This window comes from Phoenix dactylifera, chromosome 2, assembly GCF_009389715.1.
Source record: "Phoenix dactylifera cultivar Barhee BC4 chromosome 2, palm_55x_up_171113_PBpolish2nd_filt_p, whole genome shotgun sequence".
Lineage (NCBI taxonomy): Eukaryota > Viridiplantae > Streptophyta > Magnoliopsida > Arecales > Arecaceae > Phoenix > Phoenix dactylifera.
The window spans coordinates 27,153,509-27,171,847 of record NC_052393.1 but is presented as its reverse complement, the minus strand read 5'-3'; the positions used below and the strand labels follow the sequence as shown (position 1 = coordinate 27,171,847).

The following is an 18,339-nucleotide window of genomic DNA, read 5'->3' as shown; positions in this document are numbered from 1 at the left end:
GTACTTTGAATATATTAAGATCTTGATGGCTTCCCACGAATCAAAGAAAACCTCGATGCAGCAGAAAGCATGGTAAGCCTGCGGTTTTTGTCATTTTCAGTTTTTGGTTTCCATGATTCCTGTTTTCTCAGAAAGGGAGAGGAAGCGTTGCTCAGGACTCCATGTAGATGTACTTTTGAATCCAAAAATAATTTGATGATATAACTAGATGAAGTTGATATAAGAATTAAGATCAAACTTCTACTTATATTTTAAAATTTTTAAGATATTGATGTTATTTTTATAATCGATATCCTATTTTAATTGAAAGAGGAATTCATCTCGATTTGAGCTGGACCTTGCTGCCAGCGTAATTAAGGAGAGCGAAATTTTCATCCATCTTTGACTGGTAGTTAGTATTAGTACTCTAGTGCTTAATTATGCCATTCAACAGCTGTCCCTTGTCTTCCTCGATCCGGATGCCTTCGGTCTTATCCAAGTATGATAATATATTGATTTTAATTGGAGACTACGACTTTCTTTGGTCGCCGGAAGACAAATTGTTTCTTTGAACGCAAACTTTGAAAACTATCAGTCTTATCCAAGTATGTATACATGCATGCATGCATGCATGCATGTGTGTGTGTGTGTGTATATATATATATATATATATATATATATATATATATATATATATATATATATATATATATATATATATATATATATATATATATATATATATATATATATATATCATGAAGGAGAAACGATGGACACCACATAATACTAGTTATGAGTGTGGAATGTGCTGCGATGGTGCACTTCATCCTCGTTCATGGGATGTGCCATGGAGCATGGTGCTGGTACCAGCTCGCCACCTTGCTGCGGTCGGCCGGGCATCGAGTCACGGCGCTCGATCTCGCCGCCAGTGGGATAAACCCCAAGCGTCTCGATGAGCTCCGGCGATTTGCCGACTACACGGAGCCACTAATGGAGGTGATGGCGTCGATCCCATTGGACGAGAAGGTGGCGCTCGTTGGCCACAGCCTCGGCGGATTCAACCTCGCTCTTGCCATGGAAAAATTCCCTGAGAAGATTGCAGTCGCTGTATTTGCCTCTGCATGGATGCCGAGCATCTCCACTCCCATGTCTGTCTTCATGCAGGAGGTATGTATGCATGCATGCTCCTACATGGGAAAACTAGTCTATTTTTTTCTTTTCGATTGATTCATGATTCACGGAAAATTAAATTTGAAAAGAAAGGAAAAAAAAAAATTCAAATATTTCATGTGGAGAATTTATAGAAAGCTAGCTCGAGTTGGATCACCAGTCAATCTGAATATCCAAATCATTGATTTGTATAAATTAGTCTGGAAAAATGTTGAAAGAATTAGAATCTCTAACTTATCTTACGATTTGGTGAAACCAGTACTCAAGAAGAAATCCACCCGGACCTATGGATTCCAAAATTATTGTCAGCGAAGATCCTGAAAATCCATTTACTTCATTTCTTTTCGGCCCCAAGTACATGGCAACCACCATGTATCAGCTTAGCCCACCTAAGGTATGATGTGCAGCAAAATTTTCACCTTCTTTTTTTTCTCTCTCTCTCTTTTGTCGTAACCTCTTTTAAATCAAGTATCTGTAATTCTCAAACGATACTAATATTGTTTGTAGGATCTAACACTGGCTACTATGCTAGTGAGGCCTGGGAGGCAATTCCTTGATGAAATAACAAGAGAAGACATGATCACAGAGAAGAACTATGGATCGGTGAGCCGAGTGTTTATTGTGAGCAAGGAGGATGGATCATTGATGCCGGACTTCCAGTATTGGATGACGGAGAGAAGCCCAGGGGTGGAGGTGAAGGAGATTGAAGGCGCCGATCATATGGTCATGCTTTCAAAAGCCAAGGAGCTCTGCAATGTCCTCCTCGGGATTGCGAAGAAATATTGAATTTTATGTGCACTTGGCTTGATAATAAATAGAGATGGAGTTTCTCCGCTTGCCATTGGAGAAACTACAGAAATAAACGAATTCATTCTGGTCTGCATTGGATTCATAGCATGAGGTTGGGGTGCATACATGGCTAGGTTGGGTTCAGGTTGTATCTTTCGTGCGAAAGAATGATCGATCTTCAACCATTGGATTGCAGCTTGCATAGAAAATAATGTGATGATACATTGATTTTAGTAGGAGAATAGGCATCTTAACTAACCAAACATGATTATTTTTTGTTTTTTTGGGGGTGGGGGGTGGAGTAGGTAACCAAACACAAGTTTTAAAAATCATCTAATCATTCATCAACAACTCTCTTTTCTAATACTCTTGTGATAAAAAGGGGAAGTTTCTTATTTCCTCCACTTTCCTAAGTGCAATTATATATTGAGTTCAATAGGAGAGCAGGCGTTTGCAGTGAAAGCAAACCAACCGAAGACAAATATTTTGATAGATAACATGTATTTAGCCCAAATTACAGGAGATAATGTGATTGAGTTTAACATAGTAGACCATGATTTTGTTGGATGATGGCATCTAAATTGCCTAATATTGGTTATGGCAAATTAAGAGGAAGCACATGATGAATTTAATAAGGAGAAGTTCCTCAAATCATCTAAACGTAGAAGACTTTTGAGAAGGTTAAATGAAGAGTCTCTCTAGCACTACTAATTTCATAGCCACAATTGTCTCCTCATCCTTCACGTTTTGAGTTATATCACACTTCTATTAATCAACAAATATCAAATACCCCTCCAAGGACATAAAAAGTACAAGATCTTTGTACGACGGTATTTTGTACGCCGCTTACGGGCTGGATGTAAGTATAGCAAGCTGATCAAAATTAGCTCCTATTCAGCTTCGCTCGTAATCTAAGCTCAGTTTGACTCAAAATAATATATTAGCTGATCTTGAAGTTGAACTACTTCATGCTTAAAATTAGTTTGGGATCTTAACACCCTACGATCTCGATCCTTAATGAAGACACTCCCAACATATGGAGCATGAAAGATGAAGACCATGTTCTTCTTTCAAGATATTTGAGATTTAGTTTCAGCCGCCAAACATTTCCCTACAGCATGGGTTACTTTGAAGCAAGAGTTTATGGCACTATAAAGGTAATAACAATTACAATTCAAGCTCTTAGATGAAAATTTGAGAATTTATTTATGCAGAAAGGAAAATCTATTCATGATTCACTAATTGTTAATCAAATGCATGCATATGCTGAAATTGTTGAAGATTAAATAAAAAAGGTAGTTGAAAAAATTTCTTAGAAATTCAACTTAAAATATGACCTTGTTGCTGCTGCTATAGAGAATTTAAAGATTTGAGCAAATTGTCTACCTCTGAATTGTTTGGCTCTTCGCAATTGTATGAGGATGGACCGAATAAATCGTGTGAAAAGTTCAACTACTTTAAAAGGTTAAGAATTGATGTTACATTCATAGTCAATCATAAAATCCATGTTAAACTATGATAAATATTCAAAATTGATATTAAAATATCTTATAACATTTTTTATAACACCAAAAGGTCAGCAGTGGGGTCCATAAAAACCTGTCATTGGAACAAGGCTTCCTTGCTATGGTTATGTTTATTTTTCTTTGTTGTAGCAAATTAAACTTCAAGAAAAGGATGAATATGGCTACTTACTTTTCATATGGAAATTTCTATGAAGGATTGGAAATCTAACAAGATAAGAGAGCAAAAATATCAAGGAAAATTAAGGCAATTAATGGTTATAAGTCACTTCCATAATAAATAATAACTAATGACAATAAAATAATAGTGACAGGTTTCTAATAGCTCAATTGACAAGGTTTCCCGTATTGATATAAATGACCTAAATTCATTCCTATCCAAACCCAAATTTGCAGCTAGGCTTGCACCCATTCTGGTTCTGAAAATTACTCTAAGATCATATTATAATAAGCATCTCAGTTTAGAAAGCTAGCTCACATCCACATCAATCTACCCTAGCAGATGTACATTTAGCTCCAAAAACAGCATATGGACCTGGATTCTAAGCTTAGCCTAAAAAAGGCAGCAAATACTAATAGCATTTTTTACTAATGGCAGTTATCACCATCTCAGACACTGGAACAGTCCCAGACTTAGCCACAAGTCGAAGGTTATTTGGAATACAATAATAAATTGTATCCAGTTATCTAGAGACCATAAATACAGAACCCAAAACCTAATTTCCATGATGAACAAGGAAATAACATCAGAAGCAAGAGATTTGCAGCCTACCATGTAAAACCCACCAGCAAGCTAGCAAATAGCTTCACCCGTGCTAGGTGGAGGGGATGCCATGCTCACCCATACTTACATCACTCAACGTAATTAATGATTCTAATCACCGCAATCGCTACTCACATGTCAAACAAAACACAAGAAGAGAAGCATAGAAGAAAAGAACAGCTTATAAAACATCACTCAATACATAGTCCAAGTAACTAATTGACAACCACAGGGATGCCGAATTTTTGCCTTCAGTATAAATTCTGTAACTTGTTGCGGATTCATGACAGTATTCCTTAGCAGCGTTCAAAAAGGGATGCTGGAGATTACACGGAAGTAAAATGTCATCAGGGAATGCGATGTCATGTTTTCAAGCCCAGACACCCCTAGATGAGTTAATATACAGAACTTAAGATGTAGAAAGGATACTCCAGATAATGTCCAAGTTCTACGAAAAGGCAAAATTTCTTCCAAATGCAATATCTGTGGGTAAGAATTGTTTCCATATGTGAGAGAATGTATCGCCCACCCTGTTATGATGTTCATGCAGAACACCATCAGGCAAGCACATGATCTTATACTACATATACTTCATGAAGGATAATCTAAATTGAAATCAATTGCTGGGGCATAAACTTGATACTACACGCAAAAGATTGGAGTAGAAACTTGCTTCATGTATAAGTTGTCAAAGAAAAACTAAACCATTTCATGATCTCCCAAGTTGGCTTGCTTAACATTATTACATGTTTTTCCTCTTTTCATTGGCCTGCATATGAAAAATGAATTTGTAGGTAAGCTCCAAAATATCAGAATATGAATTAAAAAAAGCAGTTAACTTTGCAGCATAAACAAAATATTAGATGATGTCAAATGTACAAAATTTCTTGCCATATTCTAAATTGTTCATGCGATAATATATTTCAAAGTTCAAAGTCAATTTTCAAATGGTAACTTTGTAGCTTTATTATTCTGAAATCATTGCAAATAATCTACTAATCTTATTTTCCATTCAATAGAAGGTTTAGATCATCCCTTCAGAAGCAAACATACCTACTTGTTTCCTGCATCAAATGTAGAAATTGGCATTTCATTTGGATTTCTTAATCAACTGTATACTACTGGAGCAGGACTAATACTGATAAAAAAAATAATGAACTAGACTTTATCCAATTTATCCCTGGATTTTAATCCGATCGGCATTAGTTCTGTGTCACATATGATTGTTCATTAATGTGTTACTTTTCTTCAGTTGCAAAATTGGCTTTCATAATATTTCTATTTTAATGGTAGTTATTCAAATTAGTCAGCAAAGCAATGAAAAAGGAAACATAGAATTACAAAGTAGTTTTGAAATGGAAGTCAACCAAATTTGGGATGGAAAAAGATTGCACTCAAATTTTATTTGATATAAGAAAATCATTCCTTGTCCAGGTCCAAAATGATCCAAGGATCAGCATAGGTTACACAACCTGAATTCATATTCAGTTTACAGTTTGGGACCTGATGTACACTCATTTCATTAAGGGTCACTTCTGCTTAGATCTGATTAGGATAAGGTTGGGAAGAATCTGAATTTTACAGCACCGGACCAACTTCTAGATGTTTTGGGATGGGGTGCTTCCATGTTGGAAGCAGACTTCCAAAGCAAAAGAGACCTGATTGGAGATAGGAGACCAGATTCAAGGACTGTAATTAGCCCATAAGCTGCAATTTAGGTCAGATGTGGGTTCATGCAGCTCTCTCACACCAATAACTGTGCGATGAAATGTGATGAGATATTAATTTTGCAATTCATTCTATACAAGGGTAGAAGTGCATTTATAAAACTACTATATTTTAAACTGAGAAATAAGGACGCCGCCCATAAAACTAAATCAATTGGTTTGGGCAAACAGGCAGAATATTCCCAGTAAATCTTGAGTGAAAATCGATCAGTTCAATGGTGGACTGCAAAATGATTAGGATGGAGCAAGTTTTTCTAATCAGAGATTTTAGATGTTCTGTGCTTGTGACAGCTGGGTATCATTTCCATAAAGTCTCGGTTCCCAAGGCTGAACTTTGAGGTGCTTGGGAAGGCATCATGGTGGTCCGTCAATTCTTAAATGTTTCAAATATTTGGATTGAAGGTGATTCATCCACAGTGATCTCCTGATTACAGGCGTCATAGAGTGCAACTACTTCATATCATACAAGTCCTATAGACATCTTGATGCAGCGCGAAGGTGAAGGGAGTTTCGATTGTTGGAGTTAAATTTCGAAGATCAGCACACAAATTGAAGTAAGTTGGATTAAAAAACCCTTCATACGGTGAAGAAAGTTCTCTCTGAGAAATTTTACTAATATATCAAAAGGCTGCCCCATACAATATAATAGACGCATATAAATAGAATATAGCCCTTAACCCTAATTCAAGCATTAAACTTGGTACGAAATCATAATCAAAATAGAACTCAATAATAAGAAAACATGCTCAAATTATTCTATTACAAATATAGAAATTTGGCTAAAATTCGATACTATCTCTCATGAACAATTTATAAGAAAAACTGACAATTACCTCTAAATCCTGTTGCTTTTCCGGGATTGCAGGTCTAAGCCTATAAGGTAAGCTATCTGTAAAGAGCAGGAGTCGCTTAGCAAGCACAATCTCTTTTTTTCTTTCAACTGCTTCCCTCAAATAAAGAAAGTATGGGCCTACTCGCACACTCGCTCACAGGATGGAAATAAAATCAAATTTTTGCTTGTCAAAATTTTCGAACGTGTTGGCTTCTATGAAGTTTGGCATAATCCAACTACTCATAATACCAATTGGCTGCACCCTATGCTGCATCATCCTCCCCGGACTGGAGAGAATTTGCCCTCAAATTCATTTTTTTCATTAGATGTATCATCATGGTATGGCATGAGATGCTTGACATTAAAGACATCATGGATGCAAATATGACTCAATAGCTTCAAACAGTATGTATTATCATTAATATTCTCTACGAGCTCATAAGGTCCAACCTTACGAGGAGTGAGTTTTCCCTATTTTGCAGCTGTCAAGTGGTCCCTAGTAATGCTAGCCCACACATAGTCACAAACCTTGAATATCACCCTATGCCTATGCTCATCACATACTCCTTGAATGCCTATTTTGATTCTTCGATCTTCTTATGCACCAAGCATGTATATCTTGACGCTTCTGTACCAAGTCTTCAACTTGCATGCTAGTTCAACCTGGTTGTCGAATTGGCACCAAGTCCAAAGCACATCTTAGGTTCCAACCATACACAACCTGGAAAAGACTCAACCTACCAATCTATTGATGGATCTATTGAATGCAAACTCTACTTGGGTAAGACACTGATCCCACTGCCTCGGATTCTTACGAACCAAGCTTTGCAGTATATTGTCCAAGCTCATGTTCACCACCTCAGTCTGCCCATATGTATGTGGGTGGTAAGCATTTCTAAATAAACAAATTGTTCCGATCTCCCACATAAACTCGTCCAAAAATATGACCCAATTGGAACACCATGTAGTCGGACCACCTCTCGAAAGAACAGCCCTACAATGAAAGATGCATCCATTGTCTTCCTGCATGCGATGAAATGGGCAATTTTCAAAAATGATCCATCACAAAGACCGAGTCGAAGCCATGCTGAGGCCTTGGGAATCCCAACACAAAGTTCATGCTAATATGGGCCCATAGTGCATCAGGTACCAGCAATAGATTGTATACTTCCGCATTGGTTGCTATCCCTTTTGACACCATGCACAGATGGCATCACTTGACATATGTCACTACATCCCTCATATTGAGCCAATAATATTGCATGGACACAAGCTGATATGTCCTCTCGTGCAGAAGTGACCCTTGAGATATAGCTCTTGTAGGATTTTATGCCTTAACAAACAATCTGGAATACATAGGCGAGTCCTTTTAAACAAAAAGGCATCTTATAATTGAAATACACCATATTGTTGAGCTCGTACCTCATTAAGAATGCTAACAAAATATGGATCAGTAGCCAATATATCTCTAAGAATATCGAACAAACTATAGTAGCATGCATGATAGTAAACAAAGAAGTACGACGGCTCAAAGCATCAGCTACCCAGTTTTCTTCCTTATTGCCCCATTGAGTTACCTAGTTAAAAGCTTCATATATTAAAACTTAACTTCATTTAAAATGTTTTTGTATTTTAATGGCATTTCTTTTTACACAATAAAATTGCTTACTGTTGAAGAAAAAGCACATATATATATATAGACACACACACACACACACGCACGCACATACACACATATTTGTACCATTGCATTAGCGCACACATCTAAATGCAAACACTAACATGCACATACAGCAACTTGCAAATAATATATGCATGTCTATATGGATGATAATAAGAAAATTCAGGTTTGGAGATTACAACATTAGCAAAATGTAATTATATGCGCTTTCTCTTGACTTTTCCTTTTTTTTGGATGCATCAGTATATCAAGTTCCAGCTAGGTGAAATAAGCAGTTGCTAGTGCACTTTGTAATTTAATTTTTATATTTTACTATTTATGATTAATCTTGTTCCTATACCATAAGAAAGGAGGCTACCATCAATATATAGTAAGAGGAGCAATAGAATGATGAAATAACACCAAACAACAAAAGTTGAGGAATAGCAATTAGTCTGAAAAAATGTTCTATACCTTTTGAAGTTTCTTCATGATAGAAGCCTCATAATCTTGAAAACCAGCACCAACAATGTTGCCCAGTTTTGGGTTGATTGGTTCAGCAGATCTTGCAGGAGAGCTATTAGAAGCAGCTTGAAGAGGAAGAACTAACAAAGGATTTGAGAGACTGCCACTCATACTGTGTGTAGCCGCTTCCTGAGATAAAATCAGAATAAATGAGCATATACAGTGTATATTGAGAATATTAGCATGCAGATATACCCCAGTAACTTAGATATAGAAAGCATTTTTTTTGAATGGCAAATCAAAGTTTGATTAAGAATTAGCTCCCAAAAGACTTGCTTCTGTGGTTTTGGCTCAGGGTATTTTAATATCATTATATGAAAAGGTGGGAGATTGTCCCAAAAACTTTTTTTGTCATTGCCAAATATATGGAATCAACAAATTGGACAGGAAAATTCAACCTCCCACACACATGAAGCACAAAACAAAACCCAAACAGCAAAAGAATATGAGGAAATGGTATAAAAAACAGTGGGAATTAAGCATCTAACAAAAGCTCTGGCAGAAAGCTACGAAAACATAAAGGCCGAGTCATGACCAGGGGGCACCCCAATCTAAAGCAAAAGACCAACAAAGAATGCCGCAACTTAAACTTGGATGCCTGCTATAATACTGCCTACCATTCAGGGAGCTTGAAAGGGAAAGAGGGGTGCCAAAATTAAGTGAAAAAGAAAGAACAAAACCAGGAGGGCAAAAGGAGATAATGAGGGTTAGGGAGAGAGGATAAATAGAGAAAGTAGGGAGAAAGCTATGTTTCTGATATTTCTTTCCATTACTCTATGGTTCAACATATGTGCCTTAGGGACAATCATAGTTTCCCAATATGAAGCCTTCCATTCTCTCTATGTCGAGGTATGGGAAATTACGGAAGAGTAATCCCTCTTAGAAGAACCTAAACTATGCGAACCGTTTAGATATGCCAAACAGCTTCATAGGTTCCATGGAAGACCCCTCTAATGCTTGCAGCGTCCCTGGCCACTAATGGTACCAGTCTCACAGAAAACTGACATCAAGTTACAAACCATTACTAATACTTTGATGGACCATACTGTGATATATAAAGACACAGAATTAGAAAGTAGAAGATATATAAGCTTAAGGTTTCAGTATTTTTAAAAGTTTGTTGAATATTCTAATCCGTATATAAAACAGAGAAACCTCTATTTACATATATGGATCCAGATGCATGTCTAAATTACAGACTTCACATGCTATAATTTGAAGACCGCTTCTATCACAAAATTCTGCTTCATGAACAAAGAAAAAGATATCGGAATCTACATATTTGCCATGACCAAACGTACCATATGATCCTGATCTTTATCTGAATTGTTAACCAGTTACGTTTAAATTACAAAACAACTTTTGCAAGAAGTGCATTCATCATTATATTCTCATTCATCAGTGAACAAGGAGATACCTATATTTATACAAATGGCCATTACTAAAGCTACCATATCATCCTAAACTCGATCTAAACTGAACACTAGTTATGTGCTAGTTACATAAGACAACTTACCTGAGAAGAGCAGACTCTTCCAATGTATGCATACCACCCACTATATAAGAAAACTATAACCAGCCATTCATAAAACGGAATATGACAGACTATATGAAAGAGCTAAATCAACAAATCCCAAAAAAAGGAGAGCAAAGTTGGCTTTCTTCAAGGCACCATCAAGTTGACCAGGAAAACACTTTACAAAACAATTGGTCAAAACGCTTATTTTCCATTAACATGGGTGACATCTTCGTTGACAACAAATATATTCCAGAAGGATTCTCAACAGTGAGAAACCTTCCCCGCAAGATTTATTAAACAAAGGCATGGATCTTTATAGAGCTTTTCAAATTCATTCTTCTACTTTCAATTACAAATAAAAGAAACCAAAAGGAGGAATGTTAATTGCTATGCATTCCATGAAAAAGTGACCCCTTGCTAATATGACAGAAGTGTCCAACAAGATCTCTTACTAGTGTTTCTAATATTAACTCGAGTAATTTAGAAAAAAGATGTCCTGAATAAGTTTTTTATATTCTTCTACAATATTATTTAGGGCAACAGTTTAATACTACATATAAACATCGAACATGAAGGTGCAGAAAGAAATTGTTAGGCAAAATATCAAAGAAGACATAATCTCATAATACTTCTCTTGAAGATGTTCACCCAACCTACTGAACTTGCATTACAGATAATCCAAACTAATAATGCCCTCATTTTCTTCATCTGTGTATTAATACAAAAATTATGATATCCCTTCTATTAATTAACATCATATTACTAATAATATTTGACATTTAATGACTTTTTTTGCTGAAAAAATTTAATGACTTTTCAATGAAACAGGTTGGTATCATGCATGATCTCCAGTATCTACTAGCTCATCACTTTCTCGGATTTTGTCAAGCACTTAGAATTTTAACCTCCTTGATGTGTAAACATACATAAATACATACACAAAAATATATATGCATGCCAACATAAATATACACATTTCTTCATGTTTATACAAGTATATATACATGTAACCGCATATATTTCTTCAGAGATGTTTATGTGTGCGCATGTGTGTGCAAGCCAAATATAACGGGTAGAGACTGTTCAAATAGGTGGTTGATAAGACTAGGATGGGAAGATAAGGAATTAGAATATTGCAGGAGCTATAAGAGTTGCATCAACTGCGGACAAAGTAAAGAAAAACAAACTGAGATGGATATAAATGATTCTTATTTTCACATACAGATATTTTATTTCCATATTTAAAACACACATGTGTAACATAGGCTTTTCTTCTAATTTTGCATGCAATGTGGTTTGTGAATGCTAGGCCTTCTAACCCTTCCCTTAAAATTAAATGCTTGCAGAAGAGGAATTGAACCCTGGTCTCAATCACTTTCCCCACCTTCCTCCAACTTAAAGAGCCAAAGGGATGTGCAATTGCGCAATTGCTTTCTCTCTTAACGTCTTGTTCAGCCTCTCCCAAGAGCCAAACAAGAAAATGAACTATAATAATGTCAGATATTATAAAGTGAGCTAGGAAGACATGACTTGAGAAATAAGAACTTGTGCGACAAGATGTCATGAAAAAATACAAAACAGAAATTAGAAGAGTTTGTAATAGGACATTGCCAGAAGAGCTAGAAAGGAGCTGAAACAGATTAAAAAAATTCTTAGGAACAAAAGATAGAAGTTTATTGTATAGATTTGATAGCATTTTATAGAATCATTTAGAAAATGGATTGTATATTGTAAGAAAACATTAAAAAATCGCAGAAGCATGATAGCAATTAGCAAGCGACAGTAAAGAAAATTGCAGTGATTTGTTTTCTCCTTTTTTTATGGGAGGGGAAAATTGTATTGATTTGAATACATATTTTTGTCAAGAACCTCTAAAACCTTCATCTAAATATCAGAATTTGTTTGTTATCACAATGCAGGTATAAGATGTTTAAGCGACAATGTTTTATTCAATTAAAATAGTAATATAATGCAATATACAACAACTGATAAGTAATAGAGGAAAATTCAGTCTATGTTCTTCTTTACTTCCAACTATAAAGCCATTCTTCTAATTGCTCATGACCAGTGGTTTTTCCACCAGAACAATCAATTATTACAAAGACCATTAGACTATTAGGTTCAATTAGGCTAGTGATTCTGCATATCTAAAGATGTCCTCCCTAAATTCTCAAATACAACTTCACTAGTTCAACATATAAATTTCAAATAATCTCAGAGCAGAAGATTCATACAGAATTAGAAAGAAGAAAAGAAAAAAAAAATCACACAAATCGATGCGAGATGCCAGATTTCAAAGACTTTCCCTCTTCATCACGAGTTTCGCGAATTATGGGAACTGGAGAAAATGAAAAAACTTTCGAAAAGTGGTTCGGAATACACATGATGAGGAGTCATGTGCGAAATTCATATAGGTTAGACAATCATCCAGACGGTCTCGCTTGAACAATTGAGGGCATTATCTCCATACAAAAAGACGCCCTAGATCTTGGGATTCTTTTTCTCTAGCAAATTCTCCACTTTTTCTTCCAGAAACAATAGAAGCAAGGGTTGCGGTACCAAATCGAAGTCGTTGACCTATCGATGTTTTGCTTGGAAGAGGCACTGGAGGAAGTCTTCTATTCCCGTAACGAAGTGAAACTAAGAAGACCCGGGCTATAAGCTATATAAAGCTTTTACTCTGCCAAGGATCTCTCCATAAGTCTGTATTGTTCCCGTAGGCGAAGTTCCTTATGGCACTCGAGAGTAAAAAAAGGTCGACCAAAACGCGATGCAACTGAGGATTTTTGGAATCCACCAATTTCATTTTTTTTTTTCTTCGGCAACTGTGGGATCCTTTCGAAGACTCTTTCTCAACTTTCTTTCATTTGGTACTCGGAGAAAAGTGGAAACATGATTCCTTAATTTGATATGGAAACATGATTCCTTAATTTGATATAGAATCAGACAAAAAAAGGCTCCTTTAGCGAGTTTATAAATAGGTGTTTTTCCAATCCCGAATTACTTCTGCCTATTGGAGTTATTGCGGGGAAGCTCTTCCTTTCCTTCCCCAGCTTTTAGTGAAGCTCCCATTGAGTCAGATGTTCCATTTTCATCTCAGACCCGTGGAAAAAGAGAAAAGGGATCTGCTGTTTCGACGCCGCTGTGGATGCGGGATTGGAAAGGCTTTTTGTGGTGGCCTCTAATGCAAAAAAGAAGGAATGCAGATGGGGCCTCAGATTTTGAAGCCCTTGACGGTACGTTCGGGTGGTGCAATTCCTAACCCATATCCAACACGCTCAACGGCCTTTTATTCGCTATCCGCACCATGCACTCTCTCTCACTTTCTCTCCCGCTCGGTGAGCGTCATACACCACGCAATGTCGATGCTTAGTGAATGGATTACATCAGCAATATGAATAAAGTTGCTGTTGATCAAGCATGTTTTTCTTATAGCAAGTATTTCAGTTTTCAATGCTTTTCATGAATCCATTGCAAGGGCAAAGAATGTAGCGCAATTGTCACATACCCACAGTCGTACATACTAAATGGTAGAAAGGAACAGAAACTTACCGCAGCATCTTTGGAAGACATGACGACAATGGCAGAACCTCTCTTTTTTGATCCTTTTGTCCTTATCACAAACATCTTCAACCGCTCCAAACCTCTCAAACAGCTCTCGCAGCTTGACAGCACTATAATCCCCCAAATCCCTCTCCCAGGAGACCTTCAATAACCTCTCCTTATCCAACATTGCCGTCCTACCATTCTCCTCTCCCTTCTCTTTCCCCGGTGTCTGCTGAAATTATACACAACCAAAGTAATTCATTTAGAAAATAATTCTAACCATAAATCTCCTGTACATTTCTGCATCCAAAAGCATAAAAACTAAAAGACCCAATTCTTCCAATCCATTGAACTAAATATGTTTCAAGCCTACAGTCATATATTATAGAAGTTATTCTAAACCAAAATATCAAAACTCAAATGACCTTAAAAATTAAGATCTAGGAAATTCACATGTTCTACATTAAAAATGTTATTTTCAGGAGGAAGAAAGAAACAAAGAACAAGAAGCAGAAAAAAGATAAAAGTTTTTCAGGAGGCTAAATTAGTCACCAAATAGTGAGCAATCATGCATTCCTACATTAAATTTAATTTGATGAGAAAAGAAAAGGAAGCTAGGGAAAAAAGGCTATATCCTTCAGGAGGCTACATGTTGTACATTAAAAAGTTGCTTTGACGGGAAAAACGGAAAAAAGTTATAAAAAAAAAATTCAGGATGGCATTCATTAGCCCAATCCATTCCTAACAATCAACTCACCTTAAAACTGTTGGAATTCACGAGTACTCTACATTACAAAAGTTATTTTGAGGGCAGAAAACAAGAAGAAGAGGCAGGAAAAGGCTAAATTTCTCCAGGAGGAGGGACAATTTATCGGCCATCAAAAAAGCAGTCAAAAATTCGCTCCTGAAGTAAAACCCTAGAAACCCTGATCTGAGCGGCCCTCGAATCTTTACCGAAGTGGAAGGGGGACCGGTCTTCTCGGAGGCCTTCCGGGCTTGGAACGCTTCCTTTTCCCTCTTCAGCTGGGACGCGACCTCCTTCTCCCGGCGCTTGGCCTGCTCGGCCGGGTCGAAGACATCCTCCTTCCCCTCCTCCGCCGCCGCCGCGGCGCGCTCCCTCTCGTCGAGGTCGGCGGCGAGCTTGCGGCGCTTTGCGCTGAGGGCGGAGTCGCGGAGGGCGCGGTCGCGGCGAGCGCGGAGTCGGGCGTCGAATTCGCGGCGCCTGGACTCGTCCTTGAGGAGCTCGAAGGAGGATTTAAGGCGCTGGAAGTCGGCTGTAGCGTTGGGGTCGTCGGGGCGCTTGTCCGGGTGACGGAGGCGGGATTGCTCGCGGTAAGCCTTCTCGATCTGCTTGAGCGATAGGGAGGCGCCCTCCTCGCCGGAGGACAGGCCGAGGACGGCGTAGTGGTCGACTTTGTCCTCCTCCCCCGTTCCCGAGGCTGTGCCGCCGGCCATGGAGAGGACTGGATGCGATGCAGGAGGAGGAGGAGGAGGAGGAGGAGGAGGACGAGAACAGCAGGGGAGTCGTCGCCGCTGTCACCGGAGAGGAGGGGCGGCGGGAGGAGACAGGCGAGGGCGGTGGGCTTGTTTCTTGAAATAAAAAAGATACCTGTCGCGCGTTCGAAGGATCCTTAATCCGACCCGTTAACTGGATACGGACCTAATGTTAGATTTCTAAAATATTATATAAAACAATAAATTAAAAAAATAGAACAATAAATAAATACTCCCCAAAAAATAGGGAACAATAAATTAAAAATATATTAGTAATATTAAATTAGAGTTTTCTTTCGCATTTCATGTGCAATATCTCTTCAATATTGGGTTCTTTATGCCTATCTGGGGATCGAGCCAATCGAATCTATTTTTATTTGCAGGACGGCGATTTTATTACCCTTCCATTTTCCACATCAAACTTGGTTATGGTTATGAGAAATAGCTTTCCTACTTCCATGCAGAGTAAAGCAGGGATCCACTTTTACCCATCCATGTTCACTTACCCAACAATATGGGGACCAAGAACATGTAACCTGGTAAAAGAAAATCAATGTTCACTTAACCAACAATATGGGGCTTTTACCCATCCATGTTCACTTAACTAACAACATGGAACCTTGTAACAAAATCCGACCTGCCGGAGGAAAGGAGAAGGAGCTGTTCTCCATTTGGGTGGCAACTTTGATGGAGGCGTCCATGAGATCCACATGGGGGTCGTAGGGCCAAGGCTGGGATGGTGTTGGTAGTGGATCTTGAGGCATCCATGAGATTGACAAAAATGATTGTGCATGGAGATTCTTACCTCTATAATAACTATATCAACTCGGTCCACAATCCTATCTAAGATACTTGCTCCCCCTCTGGATGGGATGGAGGAGAAGAATGGGCTTGCAACAAATGAGAGGAAGGATCGGAAAGGATAGATGGTAGCAGGCTCTACTGCATAAACAACTTTTACTATTGGGATGCCACCTTATTGCACCATATGGGCCGCTACAATTATGCATTGCAGTTACCTCCCTTCTACCACTTTTACATTTAAGATAGTGCTACCACTCCTCTCATATTCTAAATAGTGATAATTATCGGCTAGCTGCCCTCTGGAGTTTCACTTCATTTAAGGCATTGTCCTAAACTGATACCTCTCATCTCTCTTGGTCTGCATCCTAGATACTTGGCCTTCATCCCGATGTTTCATCTTGCACCTTTGCCATTTCGGCCTGCACCTCTGATGCTTTGGCCTGTATTCTTGGTATTTGGGCATGCAACTTGGTATTTGCTCTGAGGTCTGTATCAATCTATTAGTTCTCAACCTGCTAGCTAAGTAATTTGTATGCTAGTCGAGCACAACTTTATCTGCTTGTTAAGTACAACTGCAACTTACCAGTCGAGTACTTAAGCTTGCTAATTAAGTTCTTAGTATGCACCTTGGTACTTAATCGAAGGTTGACATCATTTTAGAACCACTTACTGCAATTGCATAATATGCTCCTTTGGAAGACCTACTACTACTAGGTCTACACTGGATGACATTTTAAAATTTGTTGATCTATAAATCGCAGTAATCAATCTAGATGCGGTGTAAACAATGATTTCCCCCATATCCTATCAGTCGATGGTTAGATTTTAGATTTGGCAATCATCCAACTTCGCTGATTTGAAGGAAAGCTTATTAATAATTTGCAAACCTATCAATCACTTACTTCACTTACCGAGGAGGTTGATAAGATTACTTCTAGAAAAGGTGAACTCGAGTAGTAAATAGAGACCATGGATGGAGGATCTGATAGAGGTAAAATCCACCACCATGCTTGCCCTTCAGCACAAGGATTCTACATGCATGGTTGATTTGGAAGGAGATGTGCCCAACAGGGCTGATGCCTCCTAGCCCTTGGCATCAGAGGAGCATATGCCATAGGCTAGTTAACAGGACATCCCCTAGCCATTGCATTAGGACTGTGACCCATCTCCAGTATGGGAATATGTCCCAAGACAACTTCCAAGCCGATATTATTCTCCCTTGCACCTAGCGGGAGATCTGGGTGGCTGAAATTCATCCTAGGTTCTAAAGTTAGCCAGATATTAACTTCAAGCATTTCGAATCATTAGCTCAGCCTAACTTATTGGATCCATATTTATCAGTGAAAAATCATCTCCATCACTTTAATCCTTAGATGCTGAGGATTCACTGACACAATATTTAGCCTTTCCCTTCTCATACGTTATAGATTTTTGAAGCTCAGGCTTTCCAGGTCTTGATACTTCCATATTGTAGATGAGAGTCAGCTATCTAGTTCATCTTGTAAGGGATACCATCAGCCATGTTCACCATAGAGTTGAGTGGTGGATATTGCAATGTTAGGTATCAATATATTGGAGTCTTGGAGAGTATAGTGACAAGTCTCTTGACTTGTTTTGTGATAAAAGTCAAGGAAGACTCCTGCTACTCTATCAACGGCATTAACAACATATGTTTTGTAATTGCCTCCAGTAGATGTTGTTGGTTTTCTTTCATATGGAGTCTAAACCATAAGAGAATGTCATGCTAAGGACTGGCCATGGACCCAACTAATTCTACCTGAGGAATTTGACCTTCATAATCAAGATCCCTTAGAAGACCAGAACCAGTCTACTCACCAAGAACTTAATACTCCTAGGTGAACATATGGAGTCTGTCTGGATGACTCTATCTAGAGTACTTGGGATTCATCAACGACATTGTGGATTAGACTTCCCAACAAGCCTAGCTGAGCATCACTCTTCTTCCGTAGTGGTATCATAGTAGTTACCCATGACCCATTGACCC

General features: G+C 38.1%; 2 protein-coding genes across 2 annotated transcripts; one reads left to right on the top strand and one right to left on the bottom strand.

Moving 5' to 3' along the window:
* Positions 1 to 752: 752 nt before the first annotated feature.
* Positions 753 to 2,031, top strand: LOC103714534 (probable esterase PIR7A). The gene is made up of 3 exons (XM_008801815.4): positions 753 to 1,149; positions 1,412 to 1,546; positions 1,660 to 2,031. Exons 1-3 carry the CDS (start codon positions 775 to 777, stop codon positions 1,936 to 1,938), a joined length of 789 nt encoding a protein of 262 aa, XP_008800037.2. The 5' UTR covers positions 753 to 774; the 3' UTR covers positions 1,939 to 2,031.
* A 2,360-nt stretch (positions 2,032 to 4,391) lies between these two features.
* Positions 4,392 to 15,661, bottom strand: LOC103714533 (dnaJ homolog subfamily C member 17-like). The gene is given in 5 exon segments (XM_039123828.1): positions 4,392 to 4,996; positions 8,921 to 9,096; positions 14,039 to 14,111; positions 14,113 to 14,265; positions 14,991 to 15,661. Coding segments are annotated over 5 exon segments (930 nt in total). The 5' UTR covers positions 15,492 to 15,661; the 3' UTR covers positions 4,392 to 4,969.
* Between the last annotated feature and the right edge of the window lie 2,678 nt (positions 15,662 to 18,339).